General features: G+C 44.1%; 1 protein-coding gene across 2 annotated transcripts in view; it reads left to right on the top strand.

Annotated features, from left to right (window-relative positions):
- Window positions 1-22529, top strand: part of pcgf6 (polycomb group ring finger 6) — a 90812-nt gene extending 68283 nt beyond the window's left edge. For both annotated transcript variants that reach the window (XM_072557295.1, XM_072557294.1), the window contains exon 10: window positions 21708-22529. In XM_072557295.1, the coding sequence (XP_072413396.1) occupies window positions 21708-21755 (48 nt within the window). In that variant the 3' untranslated portion in view covers window positions 21756-22529. The remainder of the gene's footprint in view (window positions 1-21707) is intronic.
- The last annotated feature ends 1987 nt before the right edge of the window (window positions 22530-24516 follow it).

Below are 24516 nucleotides of genomic sequence, written 5' to 3'. Positions count from 1 at the left end.
CGCAGACACGGGGAGAACGTGCAAACTCCACACAGTCAGTCGCCTGAGGCGGGAATTGAACCCGGGTCTCAGGCGCTGTGAGGCAGCAGTGCTAACCACTGCTCCTATATCTTACCTTCTTTCCTCTACTTCTCTTCCTCACTCTATGTATGTGTGTGTGTCTCTCTCTCTCTCTCTGTCTCTCTGACTGATTATTTTTCTTGATCTTTGGCTACTTAAATGTGCAAACTGGGTATTCCACTGAACTTTTGGTGGTGTTGTGACATGGAATTAAAATAGCTTTAAGGAAATGTTCAGATTCTTTCTCCATTCCTGTAATCCATTCACTTCTCAAGACAGTAACTGAGAGATAATTTTCAGGCTCTGAATACACAACTCACCGAGAGAAAAGATCAGAGGCCCTAGGAGCTAACAATGCAAGCTATGTAGCAATGTAAACTTATTTTCTTATTTAGCCAGGAGATTCGGTAAACTAATGTCACTATCTGATTTGTAAAACTTTACTGAATACTTTTAGATCATATTTGATATTTGCAATTCTGCAAAAGCTACATCTTGCAGAACGGTGTTGATCTGCTAAAACACGTATCTGACAGATACACAAACACATCTTATATGAACAAAACAATGAGAAAACCTCACAGGAGCTTTGTATTGTGTAGAACGGAGTGCCCGCCTCATAGAGACACAACTCATTTGAGACAGGTTGGGCATTATTTAGCAAGGACAAAGCTTAGAAACTTCATGCGAATGTACAAAAACAGAAGTCTAACCCTCCGAAAATATACAGCTTAGAATCAGTTTGCTGATGAACACACCAAAGTGGTCTGGCTATAATTCCCAACCCACCCACCCCTCCCCCAACCACCCTTGTAGTGTTTTGCTTACAGGCTCATAGTGTTTCAAGAATCCAATGTCTTCATGCTTTTCTTGATATCATATGGGGTGAATGGAATTGGCTGAAGAATGACTTTTGTTGGGAACCATCAGAGGAAGCTGAGATGGGGATCATCCTTTCAAAACTTCTGTCTAGAGCTGGTCAGCCTTGTCTTTTGCATTAACATGCTGGTCTCCTCAAACATAGTGGCACCTCCTCCTCTTTTAGTTAGTCACTTAATTATCCACCACCAATTCACAACTGGATGTGGCAGGACAGTTTACTATGGAATCGCTTCTGCTGCTTCTCCTGCTTGGCATGCAAATAGTCCTGTATTGTAGCTTCAGCAGGTTCACTCATCAGCCTTTGCGATGTTTGGTGATTCTACTGATATGCTGACACCTAAACTGCTTGTTAAACCAGATTGGTCCCTAGTTTGAGGATAAGGGAAGAGTGAGACATTTGTAATGGAATGCAATTCTTTTTACTTGTTCATCGGATGTGGGCATCGCTGGCTAGGTCAACGTTTATTACCCATCTTTAATTACCATGAAAATGTTGGTGGTGAGCCACCTTTTTGAGCAGTTGCAGACCTTGAGGGCTAGAAACACCCACAATGCTGTTAGGAAGGAAGTTACAGGGCTTTGATCCAGCTTCAGTGAAAGAACAGTCGTACATTTCCAAGTCGGGATGATCTGTGACTTGGAGGGTGTAGGAGTATGAAACTCCATGACCAGATACAAAGAATCAGGAGGTAGGCAGGATTCAGGCATGTAGCAAACTTTATTCCCATTCAAGCAATCACCTATTCATGCAGGAGAGGAACAAAATCTTCCCTGAATCTGGGCTTGAGGTGAGAAAGCAGTTGTTCCCTGAATCTTTGGCTCAGATCAGAATAGAGAGCAATGATCCTCTGACTTGTACAGAGTATTACAGTATTTTATATGTTTTGTGTTATAGTAATCACATACAACATGGTCACTGTGTCCATCCCTTATTCTATACATCCAATCCTGTCAAACACCTAATCAATGATGGGCTGCTATGGAGAGCCCCAGGTTCCCGTGATCTCATGGTGTTTAACAGACATTGTACTCTCCAGGCCTTGGGATCTTTCTATGCATCCTATTAATTCACATTCCAAAGTTACTGGTTATACTTCATCAGACATGTCCCAGACTTGCTTATCTCTAAGGACTGCTTGAATTCTGTTGCCCCTTGTACTCCTTTGCTATCTCTATCAAATTCTGTTACTCCTGTTATATTTTCTCTAATTATATGTAAAAGATACAAAAGATAGTTGGTTCGACCTGCTAGAAGATTAAAATTTTACTGCTACTTCTGCTGTTAGCACTCTTTTGCTAATGGGGAAGCTGGGACCTGTACAAGAAGGACGGGTTGCACCTGAACTGGAGGGGCACCCATATCCTGAGTTTTGCTCGAGCTCTTCGGGAGGGATTAAACTAGATTGGCAGCAGGGTGGGAACCTGAGCAACAGGTCAGAGGATGGAGTAGGTAGTGAAGAGCCAGATACAGCATGCAGAGAGTCTGTGAGGAGGAATAGGCATTTGATAGGGCAAAGGTGCAGTTAGTGTGATGGGTTGAAGTGTTTTTTTTAATGCACGGAGTATTAGGAATAACAGTGGCGAACTCAGAGCATGGATCAGTACTTGGAATTATGATGTTGTGGCCATTATAGAGACTTGGATGTCACAGGGACAGGAATTGTTGCTGGATGTTCCAGGGTTTAGATGTTTCAACAGGAATAGGGGAGGAGGTAAAAGAGGTGGAAGACTGGCATTGCTAATCAGGGATAGTCTCACAGCTGCACAAAGGGTGGTCGTCTAGGAGGGTTTGTCGACAGAGTCAGTCTGGGTGGAAGTCAGAAACAGGAAAGGAGCAGTCACTTTATTGGGAGTTTTCCACACAACCCCCCTCCCCCTCTAATAGCAACACAGGCATGGAGGAGAATATTTGGAGGCAGATTTTGAAAAGGTGCACAAGGAACAGGATTGTTGTCATGGGTGACTTTAACTTCCCTAACATTGATTGGAACCTCCTTACTTCAAATAGTTTAGATGGAGCAGTTTTTGTCATGTGTCAGGAAGGATTCCTGACTCAATATGCAGATAGGCCGACTAAAGGTGAGGCCATATTAGATTTGGTGCTTGGCAGCGAATCATGTCAGGTGTCAGAGCTCAGTGGGAGAACATTTCAGTGATAGTGATCACAACTCCTTGACCTTTACTATACTTATGGAGAGGGATAGGAGCAGAAAGTATGGGAAAGTATTTAATTGGGGGAGGCGAAATTACGGTGCTATTAAGCAGGAACTGTGGTGCCTAAAGTAGGAGCAGATGTTCTCAGAGAATTGCATGACAGAAATGTGGAGGTTGTTAGGAAGCATTTGCTGATAGTGCTGGACAGGTTGTCCCACTGAGGCAAGGAAGCGATGGTAGGTTGAAGAGGGATGGGGAACATCTAGTCAAGAGGAAGAAGGAAGTTTACTTAAGGTTGAGGAGGTAAGGGTGAAACAGAGCTTTAGAGGGTTATAAGGTAGCCAAGAAAGAGCTGAAGAATGGACTTAGGAGAGCTGGAAGGGGCCTTAAAAAGCTTAAGCGGGTAGGATTAAGGAAAATCCTAAGGCATTCTACACTTATGTGTGGAACAAGAGGATGTTGTGGTTGTGTTCGCCGAGCTGGGAATTGGTGTTGCAGGCATTTCGTCCCCTGTCTAGGTGACATCCTCAGTGCTTGGGAGCCTCCTGTGAAGCGCTTCTGTGATCTTTCCTCCGGCATTTGTAGTGGTTTGAATCTGCCGTTTCCGGTTGTCAGTTCCAGCTGTCTGCTGCAGTGGTTGGTATATTGGGTCCAGGTCGATGTGCTTATACCGACCACTGCAGCGGACAGCTGGAACTGACAACCGGAAACGGCAGATTCAAACCACTATAAATGCCAGAGGAAAGATCACAGAAGCCCTTCACAGGAGGCTCCCAAGCACTGAGGATGTGACCTAGACAGGGGACGAAATGCCTGCAACACAAATTCCCAACTCGGCGAACACAACCACAACAACGAGCACCCGAGCTACAAATCTTCTCACAAACTTTGAACAAGAGGATGGCCAGAGTGAGAGTAGGGCCAATCAGGGATAGTAGAGGGAACTTGCTCCTGGAGTCAGAAGAAGTAGGGGAGGTCCTCTATAAATATTTTGCTTCAGTATTCACTACTGAGAGGGACCTTGACATTTCTGAGGATAGCATGAAACAGACTGATATGCTAGAATAAGTTGATGTTAGGAAGGAGGATGTGCTGAAAAGTTTGAAAATCATAAGGATAGATAAATCCCCTGGGCCAGACAGGATATATCCTAGGTTACTACAGAAAGCGAGAAGAGATTGCTGCGCTTTTTTTTTTGTAAATATATTTATTAGCAATTTTTTTTAACTTTACAAACATATAAAATTATTGAAAAATACAATCAATAACAAATATCAGTATAATAAAAAGAAAAAAAACACAAAACTACTGTCTACTGACTACTAACCTACCCTATAATACAAAACAAACCTTAACACTGTGCAAAGTGACACCAAAAGAAGAAAGAAAAGCAAAAAAAAACATAAAATACAGAACAGCTATGCTTGGCACAAAACTCCCAAACAAAGGAACTGGAGCATTGTATATACACCTGTATTAACTCAGGAGATCCCCTCCAGGGCCCAGAGCTTGACAAATCTAACCATCCTGGTTAAACAAATGCCCTAGTTAAGATAACTGACAAATCTATATCCAAATAACTCAATAGGGCTGCCATGTCTTATAAAAATGGTCTGTTGTGTGGTGCACCATGTTTGTAAAAAAGTCCAAGGGAATGTGCACCATAATTATTTTCTGCCATCCCAGCAAGGCTGGTGGGTTCTCAGACACCCAATTCATGAGAATATTCTTCTGTGCACAGTATACAAGAATGTTAAATAGTTTCTTCCCATGCCCATCTAAAGATGGTAAGTTTGGTAGACCTGAGAGGAGAGATATCGGGTCTACTTTGACTTCAGTCCTCAATACCCTCCCTATCTCTCCTGTCACAGCGTTCCAATTAACACGATGGCAATAGGTAAGAGTACATTCTCTTAGTTTACATTTGGGGCACACTGAAGATGCCCCTTTTTTAAACTTCGCCAGACAATCTGGTGTCAGATGAGCCCTGTGCAGAAATTTAACTACGTAGCGCATGTCTTATTGCAGATTAAGGTCTTTCGAATATTCTCCCATATGTTCTCCCATGTTTCAGAAGAGATCTCCACTCCTAGCTCTTGCTCCCAGACCTCACATAACCGGTTAATATCCTACCAGGCCCTGCCACCCAGCAGGCAATAGAGGGCACTAATCGAAAGGGTGCTTGTGGAACGTAGCAACAACCTCTCTGTATTGGGCTTATAGGGTTTAGTGAGAAGCGAAGTCTTCTTTTGGATGAAATCCCTAACCTGAAAAAAAATGGAAAAGATCTCTGCTAAGCAGCCCGAATTTGCGGCTCAGTTGCTCAAAAGACATCATAACCTCCCCCTCAAACAAGTCTCCCAAACTAGAAACTCCTCTCGCTGCCCATAGTTTGAACCCTGAATCCATCATCCCTGCCTGAACCCTGGCATGCCAACTATAGGTGTATGTGGCCAAGTCGTGGATAAACAACCCTCACTCTGACACATCGCCCTCCATGCCTTGACTGTACTAATGACAATGGGGTTTCGGCAATAGTCTATAACTGTCCTCATCTTATCCATGAACAACAGGTTAATAAGAGGGTATTTTGCCTGGGAGGCCTCAATATCCAGCCATATTGAGTTTGGATCGTTACCTACCCAATCACAGACAAAGGACAGCAGGGAACTCAATTGACACTTCCAGATGTCTGGGAAATCAACTCCTCCCCCTCCTTGAGGCAACTGCAATTTAGTAAGTTTGATGAGGGGCCGCTCACGATGCCAGACAAAGGAACCAAACCACCCATAAGCTTCACAGCGTTGACCTGGGAAACATTATAGGGAGCATACGTATGGGATAAAGCAAACGAGGAAGAACATTTGTCTAAATGAGAGATATTCGGCCCAGCCATGAAATTGGAAGAACGTCCCATCCCTAGAGATCTCGCCTAATATTGTCGAGCAAGTGAGCAAAGTTAGTCCGAAATAACAGGTCAAACTTGGGGGTAATAAAAATGCCTAGGTATCGGAACCCTGCCTGTGACCACTTCAAAGGGAACTTAGGACCACCTTCAACTTCTGGCACATCCTTAAGGTTCCCCAAAGGCATAGCCTCCGATTTAGCGAAGTTAATCTTGTATCCTGAAATAGCCCCAAATGAATTGATACATTGTATCAAATGGGGTACGGAGGTAAAAACAAAAGGACGTCATCCACATACAGTGTAATCTTGTGTGCCCTCGATCCCACTTCCGGAGCGGCTATGTGGATGTTCTGACGAATGGCCTCTGCCAACATAAACAACAACAGTGAGAGGGGGCAGCCTTGCCGACTACCCCTACCAATCCTAAAATTACCAGACTTCACCCCATTGGTGATGACCGCGGCCAGAGGGTGGTGATATAAAACCACCACCACCGAGCAAAGACTCCACCAAACCCAAACTGTTCTAGGACATAAAAAAGATACGGCCATTCCAGCTGGTCAAATGCTTTCTCTATATCTAAGGAAATCACCAACCCCTGAATCGATCGTTGCTGACAAACTTGGACCTTATTCAGTAACCTTCTAATATTATTAGAGGACCTAAGGCCCCTTATAAAGCCTGTCTGGTCCTCTTTAATAATATGGAGTAACACCCTTTTCAATCTCAGTATCAGGATCTTGGACAGAATCTTGAAATCTGAATTTAATAGTGGAATGGGCCTGTATGAGGAACAGTCCTCAGGAACCTTCCCTTTCTTAAGAATTAAGGAAATATTAGCTTCTCTCAAAGATGATGGTAGGCATTCATGCATATAGGAGTGATTGTACATCTCCAACATCGGCTCTGACAGAATCCCTATAAACTCCTTATAAAACTCACCCGGGAGAGTATCTTGGCCAGGCGCTTTCCCACTCTGAAGTTGCCTAGCTGCCTCCTGTATTTCCTGAACTGTCAAGGGGGCATTAAGGAGAGAGGCCTGTTCGAAAGTTACTCCTGGGAGGTCCAAGTTCTTTAAAAAGATCTCCATTTTAGCCCTCTTGTCCTCACAACCTTCAGACCGATACAATTCGGAGTAAAAGCTCCGAAAAGCCTCATTAATCTTTTTAGCATCATATGTAAGGACCCAGTCACTGTCTCTGATTGCACACTTTTTGGATTGGGGAGCACACTTTTTCCTAGTCAGTATGCTAAATACTTCCCTGGCCTATCCCCATTTTCGAATAGCCTTTGTCTAGCAAAAGCAAGTTCTTTCTTTGCATTTTATGTCAGTATTGAATTCAAGGCAGCCCAGAGAGCCATGATCCGCTGTAGCTTAGTCACCAAAGGCCGCACAAAATGTGCCGCCTCCGCAGCTTTCAACCACATCTCAAGTATTCGCTGCTGTTCCTCCTTTTGTTATTTCTGGCTAGCTGAATAGGAAATAGCTAATCCTGGAGCAAAGGCCTTAGCAGTCTCCCATAGCATAGATGGACTACTAGCCGTGCCTGAGTTGATAGTCGAGAATTCCTGAAACTCCTTCAAAACGTATTCCACAAATTTGGAATCCTTAAGGAGAAGAGGGTCCAAATGCCTGTGCCACAAACCTAGACCTTCATTCTTGGCCTTAACCTCCAAATATACTGCCACATGATCAGAGATAGCTATATTCCCAGTTTTACAACCCATAATCGAATCCAGAAGGGCCGAGGGAGCCAGAAAGAGGTCAATCCTCGTGTGACATTTATGTGGGTTTGAAAAAAAGGTGAAGTCCCTGCTGGTAAGGTGAAGACATCTACAAATATCCACCAACCCAACTCCTCGCATAAGTCAACCACCTGCTTGGACTGCGAAGAAATAGTTGGGGGCCCACAAGGCATCCTGTCCACTGTCAGATCCAAAAGACAATTAAAATCCCCCCCCCCATAATAATGTGCCATGTTCCAAAAGCACTCAACTTAGAGAAAGCACTAATCAAAAAGTTGAGGGGATGCGCTGGAGGACAGTAGACGTTTAAAATGCCAAATTCCTCCCCATGTATCAGGGCTTTGCGTATCACAAACCGTCCCTGCTCATCTTTCACCTGTTATAATAATGTAAACGGAAGAATTTTCTGGATAAGTATCACCACTCCCCTACTTTTAGTAGTAAAGGATATAAAGAATACCTGGTCAAAACCCCCCTGTCGTAATTTCATCAAGATGGGTTTCCTGCAACAAAGTGACATCAACCCTTTCCCTCTTAAGACTAGAAAGCCCTTTTTCCTTTTAACAGGCAAATGGCTTCCCATAATGTTCCAGGTGCACCATTTAATAAGACACTTAGCCATACCCCTCGAAGGGAGAACCCTGCTTACAAAGCACCAAGCATAAGTATACAAAGACTCATAGAGTCGAAGAACTATATATATAAAAACTACTCTATCGTAACTATAAGCAACTATTACTACCAAAAAACTACAAAGAAAACCAACTATAAAACCTTGAATGGAAGCCTCTTCCCCCTGCCCATATGGGGCACTCATCCTACCCATCCCCTCCTTCACTGCTCTTTCAAACCCGGACTGTCCCCAGCCTTAGGCCAGAAAAAAAAACAAGGAGATGATCCTTCAATCAACAGAAAAAAGACAAAGTCAGGATGAGCACTCCACCCATCCCTGGCTTCATCTCACCCCTACTTGTGACTAAAAGAGAAACAGAACAAAAAAAAAGGGGAGAGACAACAAAGAACATCCACAAAATTTTCCATCAGAAAATCCAGTTATGAAAAAAAAGGAACAAGTTATTCCAAGGTCTTTCCCCCCCCCTTTCCAAAAAGGAAATTATTAGGGAGAAAGAAAGGAATTTAAAAAAGGAAGGGAAAATATGGGGAAAGGTAGAAAAGAGAACAACCATTAACTGTATTCTTCAGGCCAATCCATCTATTTTTAAAGTGTGTACAAAGTTTTTAGCTTTATCCACTGAGTCAAATTTATAAACTGAGTCCTCGTGACTGAAATGGAGCACTGCAGGGTATCTCATGAAGTACTGGACGCCCAGGTTCCTCAGTCTCTTTTTAACTTCATCAAAGGACTTCCTCTTTCGGATTACAGCTGCAGAGAAATCCTGGAAAAACATGATTTTTGACCCCTTGTGCAGTAGTGCTCGTGGATCTTTTCCCAGTGATCTGGAAGCTTTGATGACTTTTTACCTGTCCTTATATGAGTGGAAGTGCACTAGGACCGAGTGTGAGTGCTGCACCGGCCCTGACCTGTGCACTGTAACCCGATAAGCCCTTTCGATCTGCAGCCTGCTGGACTCGATGTGAAGGCCCAAAATCTTCAGCAGCCAGCTTTCAAAGAAGCTGACTGGCTGCTCACCTTCCTCAACTTCAGGGAGCCCGACAATTCGGAGATTTATCCTCCGACCTCCATTTTCGAGATCGTCAATATGGCCTCACAAGGCCCGCACCTCTCACTCCAGCACCTGGATCCGACTGGATGAGGACTCCATCACAGCTTCCGAGGCCTTAGTTCGACCCTCCACCTCCTCCAGCCTCTCTGCAAGGCCCTGGATCTCCTGCTCATGCTTTTGCAGTGTGGATGCAATAGGTTGGACCTGGGCCCGAATCTCCCCCTGGATCTCCTCAATTGCAGCCCCAACTTTCAAAGTCTCTCCATTGCTGCAATTCACAGCAAATTCACAAGCCTTATTTGATTCTTTTGAGGATGTGACAAAATACATTGATGAAGATAGCGCAGTGGATATGGTGAACATGGATTTTGGCAAGGCATTTGATAAGGTTTCCCATGGTAGGCTCATTCAGAAAGTAAGCAGGCATGGGATACAGGGAAATCTGGCTGTCTAGATAGAAGACAGAGGGTGGTGGTAGATGGAAAGTATTCAGCTTGAAGCTCGGTGACTACTTGTATTCCGCAGGGATCAATTTTGGGACCTTGGTCTTTGTGATTTTTATAAATGACTTGGATGAGGAAGTGGAAGGGTGGGTTAGTAAGTTTGCTGATGCCATGAAGGTTGGTGGAGTTGTGGATAGTGTGGAGGGCTGTTGTAAGTTGCAATGGAACATTGACAGGATGCAGAACTGGGCTGATAAAGTGGAAGGTGGAGTTCAACCTGGAAAAGTATGAAGTGATTCACTTTAGAAGGTCAAATTTGAATGCAGAATACAGGGTTAAAGACAGGATTCTTGGCAGTGTGGAGGATCAGAGGGATCTTGTGGTCCATGTCCACACATCCCTCAAAGTTGCCACCCAAGTTGATAGGCCTGTTAAGAAGTATATTGTGCGTTGGCTTTCTTTAGCAGGGGGGTTGAGTTTACGAGCTGCGAGGTTATGCTGCAACTCTGTAGAGCCCTGGTTAGACCACACTTGGAATATTGTGTTCAGTTCTGGTCACCTCATTATAGGAAAGATGTATAAGCTTTAGAAAGGATGCAGAGGAGTCTTACCAGGATGCTGTCTGGACTGAAGGGCAAGACTTATGAAGAAGGGTTGAAGGAGTGAGGGCACTTCTCATTGGAGCGAAGAAAGATGAGAGGTGACTTGATTGAGGTGTACAAGATGTTGAGAGGCATAAATAGAGTGGATAGCCAGAGACTTTTTCTAAGAGGAGAATGTCTATCACGGAGGTGCATAATTTTAAGGTAATTGGAGCAAGGTTTAAGGGAGATGTCAGAGGTAAGTTCTTTACGCAGAGAGTGGTGGGTGCGTGGAATGCACTGCCAGTGGTGGTAGTAGAGGTAAAAACAATGACTGCAGATGCTGGAAACCAGATTCTGAATTAGTGGTGCTGGAAGAGCACAGCAGTTCAGGCAGCATCCAAGGAGCTTCGAAATCGACATTTTGGGCAAAAGCCCTTCATCAGGAATAAAGGCAGTGAGCCTGAAGCGTGGAGAGATAAGCTAGAGGAGGGTGGGGGTGCTGACATGCCCCCCACAGACCCCACTGTCACTTTCCCCACCCCCCAGAACCCCGAGGGGAACAGTACCCCTGCTCATGACTCCACCCCTATTCCCCCCACAATCACACCCACTCCAGTTACAGGTTCCGCCCCCACTCCTAGCTCTACACCCACACCAGATCCCAGCTCCCAGCCCTGCCGAGTTTTCACCATCCCCCCAGACCTCCCCCTCACTGAGGACGAACGATCAGTCCTCAGCAAAGGACTCGCCTTCATCCCCCTCCGTCCACGCATCAATGAATTTAATACATGCTGTGACGTCGAACAATTCTTTCGTCGCCTCCGCCTCCGAGCTTACTTTCACAATCAGGTTCCCGCCCACCTTCCGAGGACCCCTTCGCCCACCTCCAACACACTGCATCCACCTGGACACCCCGCGCTGGCCTATTACCTGCCCTCGACCTCTTCATTTCCAACTGCCGCCGGGACATTAATCGCCTCAACCTGTCTACCACCCTCCCCCACTCCAACCTCTTACCCTCACAACGCGCAGCCTTCCAATCCCTCTGCTCCAATCCCAACTTCACCATCAAGCCAGGGGATAAAGGGGGCGCAGTGGTAGTCTGGCGCACTGACCTCTACACCGCTGAAGCCAAACGTCAACTCGAGGACACCTCCTCCTACTGCCCCCTCGACCATGACCCCACCCCCCATCACCAAACCATCATCTCCCTGACCATACAGAACCTCATCACCTCAGGAGATCTCCCACCCACAGCTTCCAACCTCATAGTCCGGGAACCCCGCACTGCCCGGTTCTACCTCCTTCCCAAGACCCACAAGCCTGACTACCCTGGCCGACCCATTGTATCAGCATGCTCCTGCCCCACTGAACTCATCTCTACCTACCTCGACATTGACCTATCCACCCTGGTCCAGGAAGTCCCCTCATACGTTCGAGATACCACCCACGCCCTTCATCTCCTCCAAGACTTCCGTTTCCCTGGCCTCCAATGCCTCATCTTCACAGTGGATATCCAATCCCTCTACACCTCCATCCACCATGACCAGGGGCTTCAAGCCCTCCATTTTTTCCTCTCCAGACGTCCCCAACAGTACCCTTCCACCGACACTCTCATTCGTTTGGCCGAACTGGTCCTCACCCTTATCAATTTCTCCTTTGAATCCTCAAACTTCCTCCAGACCAAAGGGGTAGCCATGGGCACACGTATGGGCCCCAGCTATAACTGTCTCTTTGTTGGCTACGTAGAGCAGTTGATCTTCCGTAATTACACCGGCACCACTCCCCACCTCTTCCTCCGCTATTGATGACTGCATTGGCGCCACCTCGTGCTCCCGCGAGGAATTGAGCAATTCATCAACTTCACCAACACATTCCACCCTGACCTTAAATTTACCTGGACCATCTCTGACACCTCCCTCCTCTTCCTGGACCTCTCCATCTCCAGTAATGACGACCGACTTGACACTGACATTTTTTACAAACCCACCGACTCCCACAGCTACCTGGATTACACCTCTTCCTACTCTACCTCTTGCAAAAATGCCATCCCGTATTCCCAATTCCTCCGCCTCCGCCGTATCTGCTTCCAGGAGGACCAGTTCCACCACAGAACACACCCGATGGCCTCCTTCTTTAGAGACCGCAATTTCCCTTCCCACATGGTTAAAGATGCCCTCCAACGCATCTCATCCACATCCCACACCTCTGCCCTCAGACCCCACCCCTCCAACCGTAACAAGGACAGAACGCCCCTGGTCTCACCTTCCACCCTACCAACCTTCGCATAAACCAAATCATCCACCGACATTTCCGCCACCTCCAAACAGACCCCACCACCAGGAATATATTTCCCTCCCCACCCCTTTCCGCCTTCCGCAAAGACTGTTCCCTCCGTGACTACCTGGTCAGGTCCACGCCCCCCTACAACCCACCCTCCCATCCTGGCACTTTCCCCTGCCACCGCAGGAACTGTAAAACCTATGCCCACACCTCCTCCCTCATCTCTATCCAAGGCCCTAAAGGAGCCTTCCACATCCATCAAAGTTTTCCTTGCACATCCACTAATATCATTTATTGTATCCGTTGCTCCCGATGTGGTCTCCTCTACATTGGGGAGACTGGGCGCCTCCTAGCAGAGCACTTTAGGGAACATCTCCGGGACACCCGCACCAATCAACCACACCACCCCGTGGCCCAACATTTCAACTCCCCCTCCCACTCTGCCGAGGACATGGAGGTCCTGGGCCTCCTTTCAACTCCCCCTCCCACTCTGCCGAGGACATGGAGGTCCTGGGCCTCCTTCACCAACACATTCCACCCTGACCTTAAATTTACCTGGACCATCTCTGACACCTCCCTCCTCTTCCTGGACCTCTCCATCTCCAGTAATGACGACCGCTGCTCCCTCACCACCAGACGTCTGGAGGAAGAACGCCTCATCTTCCGCCTCGGAACACTTCAACCTCAGGGCATCAATGTGGACTTCAACAGTTTCCTCATTTCCCCTTCCCCCACCTCACCCTAGTTCCAAACTTCCAGCTCAGCACTGTCCCCATGAATTGTCCGAACTTGTCCTACCTGCCTATCTCCTTTTCCACCTATCCACTCCACCCTCTCCTCCCTGACCTATCACCTTCATCCCTTCCCCACTCACCTATTCTACTCTATGCTACTCTGGGGGGTGGGGAAAGTGACAGTGGGGTCTGTGGGGGACATGTCAGCACCCCCACCTTCCTCTAGCTTATCTCTCCACGCTTCAGGCTCACTGCCTTTATTCCTGATGAAGGGCTTTTGCCCAAAACGTCGATTTCGAAGCTCCTTGGATGCTGCCTGAACTACAGTGGTGGTAGTCGAGTCAGGTACATTAGGGACATTTAAGCGAATCTTGGATAGACTCATGGATGATAGTAAAAGGAAGATTATGCTGGTTAGTCTGATCTTAGTGTAGGATAAAAGGATGGCATGACATCAGGGGCCAAAGGGCCTGTACTGTGCTGTACTGTTCTATCTTCTATGAATTGTGAGCACTTTTTATTGTGAATAATTTTCAAAGTCACACCTGATTGCTACAAAATAACTTTAGCCGTTATTTTCACAGCTGCACGATGAGTTAGGCTGATTGTTTTATGGACTGAGATTTACACCTCTTGTTCTCACTGACGCTGTTCACCTAGTGGGACAACATCCTTTCATTAATAAGGCTGGAATCAATTACTTGTTGTAGTTTAATGAACTTGTTTGATCCTTCAAAGGTTTACAAGCCACAATCTCATTAATGCATTTGTGTTTGTCATTGCAAAAATTTTATCATCTTCAATGTTTGTTACAAATTTTCAAACTGTCTGCCCTTGAATATGCCCTGATCGAACTGTCTCTGCTTGCTATTTGTACAGGGCCTCCTGTTCACTTGGAGTAGCCCTGTTCAAAGGTACCATTGTGTTTCACTTAAATGCATTAGCAGGCATTTAATTCTGTTTTAGTTACTTCTTCTGCTATTTTGGGTCTTTCAAATATAAGCAGTCCTTACAGAGGGGAACTTGCAAGTGGTGGTGTTCCCATGCATCTGCTGTCCTTGTCCTCCTAAATTCAAAAACTCATGGGGTTTTCAATTCTGCTACTGCTGATGGCCGACTATACCTAATGGATGCTTGGATTGAGCTGCTAGATCAGTTCTGAATCTATCCAATTTAGCAAAATGAACAGTATTGTCAGTGTGAAGCTGGGAGTTTATCTCTACCAGGGCTATCCCGTGTTATTGTCTATTAATACTCTCATGGACAGATGCATCTGTCACTAGTAGATTGGCAACGGCGAGGTCACGTATGTTTTCTCTTTATGTTGGTTTACTCACCACCTGACACAAACCTGGTGTAACAGACACATGTTTCAGGGTTTGAGCAAATGGAATGGAAATATTTGACTCTCAAAGATCTTGGTCTTCATATCTGAACTGGTTTCTCAACTCGTTATTACCTGTACCTGTACCTGTATTTCCCTTTTTAATGAAATACACAAGTTCTTTGTAACTTTGTTTGTCTTGCTGCAATTATACAGGGCCTTAGTGAGACTACACCTAGCGTATTGTGAATAGTTATTGTCTCCTTATCTGAGAAAGAATGTTCTTGCTCTTGAGGGAGTATAGCCAAGGATTCCTGGGTTGGCAGAACTGATATGTGAGAAGAGGTTGAATCAGTTAGGATTATACTCTGAACTGGAGTTCAGACGGTTGGGGGAAGATCTTATAGAAATGCACTAAATGCAAGAATAAATGCAAGAAGGATATTCCTAAAAGCAGGAGAGTGCAGACCCAGGGGTCACAGCCTAATAACACGAGATAAACCATTTAGGACTGAGATGAGGAGAAATTTCTTCACCCAGAGAGTGGTCAGCCTGCAGAATTCGATACCAAAGAAAGTAGTCAAGGCCAAAACAGTGTATGATTTCAAAAGGAATTGGATATAGCACTTGGTGCTGAAGGGATTAAAGGATGTGGGAAAAAAGCTGGAACAGACTATCAAGTTGGAACATCAGCCATGACCATAATGAGTGATGGAGCAGCCTTGAAGAGCTGAATGACCTACTCCTGCTCCTATTTTCTATTTTTGCAGGCATTTTTCTTAAATTATCCTGTACAATTCTGAGTAGAGAACTGCTTGATGAAGGAATTAGTCATAGTCATAGAGATGTACAGCATGGAAACAGACCCTTCGGTCCAACCTGTCCATGCCAACCAGATATCCCAACCCAATCAAGTCCCACCTGCCAGCACCCGGCCCATATCCCTCCAAACCCTTCCTGTTTATATACCCATCCAAATGCCTTTTAAATGTTGCAATTGTACCAGCCTCCACCACTTCCTCTGGCAGCTTGTTCCATACATGTACCACCCTCTGCGTGAAAACGTTGCCCCTTAGGTCTCTTTTATATCTTTCCCCTCTCACCCTAAACCTATGCCCACTAGTTCTGGACTCCTTGACCCCAGGGAAAAGACTTTGCCTATTTACCCTATCCATGTCCCTCATAATTTTGTAAATCTCTATAAGGTCACCCCTCAGCCCCCAACGCTCCAGGGAAAACAGCCCTAGCCTGTTCAGCCTCTCCCTATAGCTCAAATCCGCCAACCCTGGCAACATCCTTGTAGATCTTTTCCGAACCCTTTTAAGTTTCACAACATCTTTCCCATAAGGAAGGAGACCAGAATTTCATGCAATATTCCAATATTAAGCAATGTCCTGTACAGCCGCAACATGACATCCCAACTCCTGTACTCAATACTCTGACCAATAAAGGAAAGCATACCAAATGCCTTCTTCACTATCCTCTCTACCCACGACTCCACTTTCGAGGAGCTATGAACCTGCACTCCAAGATCTCTTTGTTCGGAAAAACTCCCTTGGACCTTACCATTAAGTGTATAAGTCCTGCTAAGATATCCTTTCTCAAAACGCAGCACCTCATATTTATCTGAATTAAACTCCATCTGCCACTTCTCAGCCCATTGACCCATCTGATCAAGATCCTAATCTGAGGTAACCTTCGTCGCTGTCCACTACCCCTCCAATTATCTGCAAACTTAAATTAGATTAGATTACTTACAGTGTGGAAACAGGCCCTTCGGCCCAACAAGTCCACACCGACCCGCTGAAGCGTAACCCACCCAGACCCATTATCCTACTTTTGCCCCTTCACCTAACACTACGGGCAATTTAGCATTTTTGGATTGTGGGAGGAAACCGGAGCACCCGGAGGAAACATAGACACGGGGAGAATGTGCAAACTCCACAGGAATTGAACCCGGGTCTCTGGTGCTGTGAGGCAGCAGTGCTAACCACTGTGCCACCGTGCCGCTCACTTACTAGCTGTACCTCTTATGCTTGCATTCAGTTGTGTAGATATCACACCATCTCAACCCTTTTCCTGTATTAACTCCATGTCTGTTGTAATCAATAAGTAGATCATTCAAATATATTTTGTTACTGCTGCCATTTCTCTGATATGACTGCTAACGACTTCCTTTTCCATTTCAGTCCCATAATTTGCCAATTTGAAGACTAATATCCGTGACTAATGTAGCTTTGGAGTGCCAGTCGTACTAACTTTATCTGTTCCTGTTTTTGTCTATGGTAAACTTCCCTGCATAATATGCTCCCTGTTTAATTACTGTAATTCCTTCCTTCTCTCTCAAAATATATATTATTCCAATGTTTCTTTTACAAACCTGTCTTAATTGAAGATTTCTGTTAATGCCATTAAGTGGAAAATTTGTTGTAAATTCTAGTCAATGTCTGAACCCTGTGTTGTTTTACTGCATTTTAATCTTCTATTTTTTGCTATTTAACAATTTCCCTTTACTACTGTTTTAATACCTTTGCTTTATTATTTTTACCATGTATAATCCATATCTTCTTATTTTACCATATCCTGTTTTTCATGTTAGCTGGTCTTCTCTATAAGTATTATCCCCATTTATAGCTTCCATGTCTATTAGCTGATTCTGCTGCTTTTATTTTCACAGACCTCACATCCCTCTTATTTTTAATTATTTTCCCATATATCAGTTATATGTCAGATGTCTGAGGATTAGTTAGCTAGTTGGCTGATTTGAGATGCAGTGTGATGCCAACAGCATGGGTTCAGTTAAAATTACCATGAAGGAGTCTCCTTCTCAACCTCTCTCCTTGCCTATGGCGTAGTGACTATCAGGTTAAGCCACCACCACTTGTGGTGGTGAGAATAGATTGGAAGGAAGTTGTGAAACTGAAAAATGTTCAGAAAAGACTTACAAGGATGTTGCCAGGGTTGGAGGGTTTGAGCCATGGGGAGAGGCTGAATAGGCTGGGGCTGTTTTCCCTGGAGCGTCAGAGGCTGAGGGCTAACCTTATAGAGATATATGAAACCACAAGGGGCATGGATAGGGTAAATAGACAAGGTCTTTTCCCTGGGTGGGGCAGTCCAGAACTAGAGGGCATAGGTTTAAGGTGCGAGGGGAAAAGTTTAAAAGGGACCTAAGAGGCAACTTTTTCATGCAGAGGGTGGTGCATGTATGGAATGAGCTTCCTGAAAAAATGTTGGAGGCTGGTATAATTACAACATTTAAAAAGCATCTGGATGCTATATGAATGGAGGGAAATGGACTAAATCCTGGCAAATGGAACTAAGATTAATTTAGGATATCTGGTCAGCATGGACAAGTTGGACTGAAGGGTATGTACCCGTGCCTTACACCTCAATGACTGTATGACTATGGATGTAGGTTTGCTCGCTGAGCTGGAAGGTTCATTTCCAAACGTTTTGTTACCCTACTAGGTAACATCCTCAGTGGGCCTCAGGTGAAGCAATGCTGAAAATTCCTGCTTTCTATTTCAGCATTGCTTCGCCTGAGGCCCACTGAAGATGTTACCTAGTAGGGTAACGAAACGCCTGGAAATGAACCTTCCAGCTCAGCGAGCAAACCTACATCCAAAACCTCAACCTAAGCTACAAATCTTCTCAAAACTCGCTAACTGTATGACTATGTAATTTATCTTTGCAGAACAGGTGTCAGCCTCAACAAAATACAATCATTATTCTTGAAAGCACTCTTTTAGTCAATGGTTGGTATCTCAAAGCCTATGTCTTTCCCTACTCTAGCACATGTGGAAGTAATCCTAAAATTCCAGCATTAGAATTCTAGTGTAGAAACCTTTTTAAATCTCTTACACTTATCATGTAAGATTTCAGCCCTTTCTGTCCCACATTTTATTTATTCTTTCATAGATTGGGAGTCTCACAGGCAAGGCCAGTATTTGTTGTTCATACTTAATTATTCATTAATTAATAGTGATGAGCAGCCTTCTTAAACCATTGCTGTCTCTGTGATGTATGTATACCCACAATACTGTTAGACAGGGAGTTTCAGGATTTGGACTCAGTGTCAATGAAGGAATGTCAATATAGTTACAAGGCAGGATCATTTACAGCTTGGATAGTATTCCCGTTCAGGAGGAAGTGAGGACTGGAGATCAGAGTCAAGAGTGCGGTGCTGGAAAAGCACAGCAGGTCAGACAGCATCCAAGGAGCAGGAGAATTTACTTTTTGGGCATTAGCCCTTCATCAGGAATGGGATCCCATTCATCTGTTATCCTTGTACTTCTGGGTGGTGACACAGTTTTGGAACATGCTGTTGAAGGATAATTTACCAGTTGCTGTAGGGCATTTGTCGAAGGTACAAACTACTGCCACTGTGCATTAAGGGGAAGGAGATGAATGTGGTGCGAATTAAACAGTCCGCTGTGTCTTGGATGGCGTCACCCTTCCTGAATGTTGTTGGAACTGCAGTCATACTACACTCCTGACTTTTGCCCTGTAGTTAATGGAAAAGGATTGGAGAGTTATTTCCTGCAGAATTCCCAGTTTATGACCTGCTTGTGTAGCCACAATAGTTCCATGACTATCAAATTCTTGATCAATAGTAACCCTTAGGAGGTTGATAGTCGGGGGGGGGGGGGAGTGTTTAGTAATGGTAATGCCATTGAATGTCAGGAGGCAATGATTACATTCTTCTTGTTGGAGATGGCCATTGCTTAACACTAGGATGATATGAATGTTACTTGCCACTTGTCATCCCAAGCTTGAATATTGTGCATGTCTGGCTGCAATTGGAATTGGACTGCTTCAGTATTTGAGGAGTTGCATATTATGTTAAACTGAATATTATGCAAATAAGAACCACAATCACTGGTTGCTTTCCTTCCCCTTGCACAATGTTTACTTGATATTGTCCTGGGATGTAACAAAGCCTTTGGGATTTCTGGTCTGGACTATCATAGTATTAGCCTCACTAATTATTGAATCCTCTCTCCTTGCTGCAGTTCTGTCCGTCTCTGTCTCTATTGTGTCTCCTTTCTAACCATTTTTTTATTGGTTGAGGCCATTATTAATTGGCTCTGCTCAGAGTCCCAGTATTCCCCACAGGAATCTGGTGTTTGAGAGTGTCAGTTTCTCTCATTATCCTGTTCTAAATTTCCTCACCTTTGGATTGTCACCAATCCTTTCATTTCTTGCTTTCACTCTTCAGTGTGACTTCCACTTAAGATCACTACAGAATCTTCTCTAATGTTTAGTTAGATTGTTTCAATCAACCTCTTGTCTTCTCAGACTTTGAGCATGAGCTTGTGTAAAATAGTGTCATATTTACCTGATTTAACCCCTGATATTGGAAACTTCTACATTTTGCAGTGGATTAAAAACTATCCTTTCTTGTGCTAAGCTTTGGGAAGATGGAAATTCTGTTCTCTCACCACTAAAAACTACCTTTTCCTGGCAATTGTTGGAGGCTGAACCAGGCTGTTTGCACTGTCTGTGTATGTCTTAGAATCATAGAGATGTTCAACACGGAAGGGATTTAACCACAAGATGAACTTCCAGCTACATACCTGAGACATCATTGAAATTGCCATTTTCCACATCTCTAGCTTCACTCTGCCTCAGTCCATCGGTCAAGACTGAAACTCCCAATCATTATAACTAGACTTGATGATGCTAGTGCCCTTTGCTGATTTCCTGTATTCTGTGGTCATAACTTTTGAGGTTTTCTGGACTTGTGCTGCCCATGTCCCAAAGTGCACATCTCCTCTGTGTTCCTGACCTGCACTGAACATGGTTAAGCAACACCTCCAATTTTAAAATGTTCATCCTTCTTCTCAAATCTTTCCCTAGCTTTAAGCCTCCTACCTCTGAACTCTGCACCCACAATCCTCTGAAATCTCTGCAGTTCTCTAATCCTGAGAATCCCTGAATTTTTTTTCAACATCGATAGTGATGCCTTCAACTGCCATTTCCTTTGGCTCTGGAATTCCGTCCTTTCAACCTCATTTTCCTTCTTTAAAATACGTTCCTTACAACCTACCTCTTTAACCATTGGTCCTAATGTGGTTAGAAATTGGTCATTGTTCTTGTGAAGTGTATTAAATGCATTTATTAAGGTGAAGGCAATCTATAAATGCAAGTTGTTATCCAAGATATAGTTAACTTCTTTGTTCTAATTTATAGTTTATAGTAATCATTTGGAGACTCAACACATTCTTGCCCCTTTGTATCTTATTCTTCAATGTAAAGAGATATTAGGGCCAATGCCAAAAAACAACTTGATCAAGAAAGCAGGTTTTAAGGCACTCATTTTTAGAATTCCTTACTCCAGTTGCTCCCTGCTCATCCTAATGTGCCATCGAAATTGAGTAACACAGGTCTCTATGGTGTAGCAAATTAAGATATGAGGAAAAAGTCAAGAATGTGGTGCTGGAAAAGCACAGCAGGTCAGGCAGCATCCGAGGAGCAGGAGAGTCGATGTTTTGGGCATAAGCCCTGATGAAGGGCATATGCCCAAAACATCGATTTTCCTGCTCTTCGGATGCTGCCTGACCTGCTGTGCTTTTCCAGCACCATGCTTTTGGACTCTGATCTCCAACATCTGCAGTCCTGCCTTTCTCCTAGACTCTGTATTGTATATTGAGTGATGGCAATGCACAAACATAAATGATAGGCACTAATTGAGAATTTGTTTTAACTTTGTCTTTTACCAGTAGCACAGATAATATTTGCTCTGTTGATTGTAGATTTCTGTGAGGGGATTGTTTCTGGCTCGGGGCCGCAAGCTGATAGGATAAGCATCGTTTATAATATTGCTCATTCGCATTGCTATGGGGGAGGGGAAATCGGGACAAAGCCTTTTAATGGATAACCCTTTTGTCTTTACTATGTTTCAGGATGGTTTACTCATTCTACACTATGGACTCGTGCGATCTCAGAAATGATGGTGGATTCTCTCCCATTATCAAACAGTAATGTGACTGGTGTTGATTTGGCATCAAACATAATGGAAAGGAACACATGTTCTGTGGTCTACTTGGAATTTGCACTGATCAGCTCCAGAGTCACTGGGGTTAGAGTCTGCAGGGCCAGCTTTGAAAGGATGGCCGCTTGGGGATCACTACTGTAATTTGGCAAAACATTACATCCTGTTGGTTACCTTAATCTTATTCGCTGAGCCTTGTACTCCTGTTCATACTCTGCAGCTGTTTATGTGCCTGTAGTTTTGCATCCTGCTGAGCTTGCACTACTGTAGGTTACTTAAAATATTTGTATGTGACACCAATATTATCAGACAGCTTTTAACTGCACACAGTGTCATTGTTCATTGAAACGAGCTGTTATATTAGATCCTGACAATGACCACTACTAACTTAGAACCATAGTAATGTCACCTCTTGACCAACTGTGACACACTACTGCTGACCATTATAATGTCACATGTTATCACTGACTGCTGGGATGTTCTAGTATTGACCACTGTGATGTCATATCTTTTTACTGCCTGCTGTGATGTCACATCTGATACAGATTGGTGATAATGAGACTGCAGTAACACAAGTTATTTGCAGTGATTGGAGCTGATATCAACACTAGGGCCTTTTGCCTTTGTTTAGAGAACCTTGTGCATTTTTTGAACTGTTCAGAAAAGTTTTTAGATATTTTTCACCAGTTTGTTAAATCTTTTGCTGAATAATAAAATTGGAATGAAGTTGTTTACTATAAGAAAAATGAAAAAAATATATTTTTAAATGAAAGCTTTGATGTGTTCTGGTGTAATTAAGGATTTCACATATTGTTCCAGTTCTTAATGACCTGAACATTTCTTTTATGAAATGAATGCGCCAAGGTGCTTCACAGGAACATCACAAAGTGGAATTAGGGCAGATGACAAAAGCTACATCAAAGTGGGAGCAATGTCTTAAAAGAGCAAATTGATGGAGAATGCAGAGTGGTTGAGGGAGTGAATTTCAGATCTCAGCTTGGCAGTTGAAGGCATGAACACTGCCAAGAAGCAGTTAAAATCTGGTTCAGTGTTACCAAAGATTCCATCAAACACTACTAGGGCAGTTGCAGGACTATGTTGGATACAGGGTAAATTACTCTCTACATTGCCCTCCTGCTAAACACTGGCCGTGACAAAGCTTGGTGTACAGGTACAGACAGAGGAAACACTTCAAGAATGTCTTCAAAGCCTCCGTAAGACAGTGCTACATCCCCACTGACTCGAGGGAATCTTTAGCCCAAGAGTGTCCTAATTTGGAGGTGACACATCCATAAAGGAGATGACCATCTCCAACAAATCCAGATGAAAAGCAGAAGGAGCATGTTAAAACCATTCCTCCTGTGATAGAGGGTGTGGTTCCAGCGTTGGACTATTTTGTCACCTCACACCCACAATACCAGAGTGGAAACGAGTCATCCTTGATACTTGTGCACAAAATACAGAAAGCCAGCACAAAGGTGCAACAAATAATCAGAAAGGCTAATGCAATGTTGACCTTCATTTTAAAGGCATTGGAGTATAAGAGTAGGGAAGTCTTCCTGTATCTCCATTCCATTTAGAGTACATCTAGAGACCACATCTAGAGTAGTCTATGCAGTTTTGGTCCCTTTATTTAAGGCAAGTTATTAATTAATTGGAGGCTGTTCAGAGACATTCATTAGGATGATCCTTGTGTGCAGGGATTGTCTTAGGAGCAAAGACTAAACAGGCAGGGACTTTACTCAGTGGAGTTTTGAAGATTGAGAGCTGATCTCATTGAAACATATAGGATCCTTAAGAAGCTTGGCAGGTAAATGATGACGGGATGTTTCCCCTCATGGTAGAGTCTAGGACCAGAGAGCATGGTCTCAGAATAAAGGGGCACTAAGTTAAGACTGAGATGATGTGAAATTTCTTCTCTCAGAGGGTTGACAGCCTTTGGAACTTTACCACAGAAATCTGGAGAGTAAGAATCCTTGTGTATGTTTAAGGCAGAGGTAGATAGATTTTTGATCAAGGATTATGTGGAAAGGGGATGTGAGGAATGTCAATCCCCATGATCCTATTGAATAGCGGAGCAGGCTTGAGTAGCTGAATGGCCTGTTTATATTTCTTACGGGGTCTTGATCCCAAGGGATTGCCTGAGACGACAAGTAAGCAACATGATGGTAAAATCTCCCACTTATCTGCATTGGTGCGTCTGTACAAATGCACCAATTGTGATGAATAAGTTTGGTGACTTGCAAACACAAATAGCTGTGCAGGAATATGACGTGATGGAAATGGTGATTTAAAATGATGAATGATCAGATGCTTAATGTTCACGGACACAAAGTGCTGTGGTGAGGCAAAAGGAAGCTGGGCTGAAATTTGTGATTTGTGAAGACATTGCAATGTCATAAAAAGATGTCTTTTTAGGAGGCAAGAACAGAATCCATTTAATTCAAGTTGAACAGCAAGAAGGATAATACTATGCCACTAGGGGATTCATTAGGCATTCAAATAATGAAAGAGAGAGACAAATCTATGGGGAAGTCACAGAGGTTTGCAAGAACTATGGAATGGAGATATTGGGAGACCCCAATTGGAACAACTTCCTGAGAAAAATTGACCTAAGTAGGCATCCTTTGAATCAAAGAATGGGAGTCATGGTCATTCACTCAAGTATTTATTTTTGTGACAAGCTTCATTTGTTGAATGGCAATTACTACATTGAGGGT

Source organism: Chiloscyllium punctatum, chromosome 38 (assembly GCF_047496795.1).
Source record: "Chiloscyllium punctatum isolate Juve2018m chromosome 38, sChiPun1.3, whole genome shotgun sequence".
Lineage (NCBI taxonomy): Eukaryota > Metazoa > Chordata > Chondrichthyes > Orectolobiformes > Hemiscylliidae > Chiloscyllium > Chiloscyllium punctatum.
The sequence above is the reverse complement of the archived record's forward strand: the minus strand, read 5'-3'. Positions and strand labels throughout refer to the sequence as shown.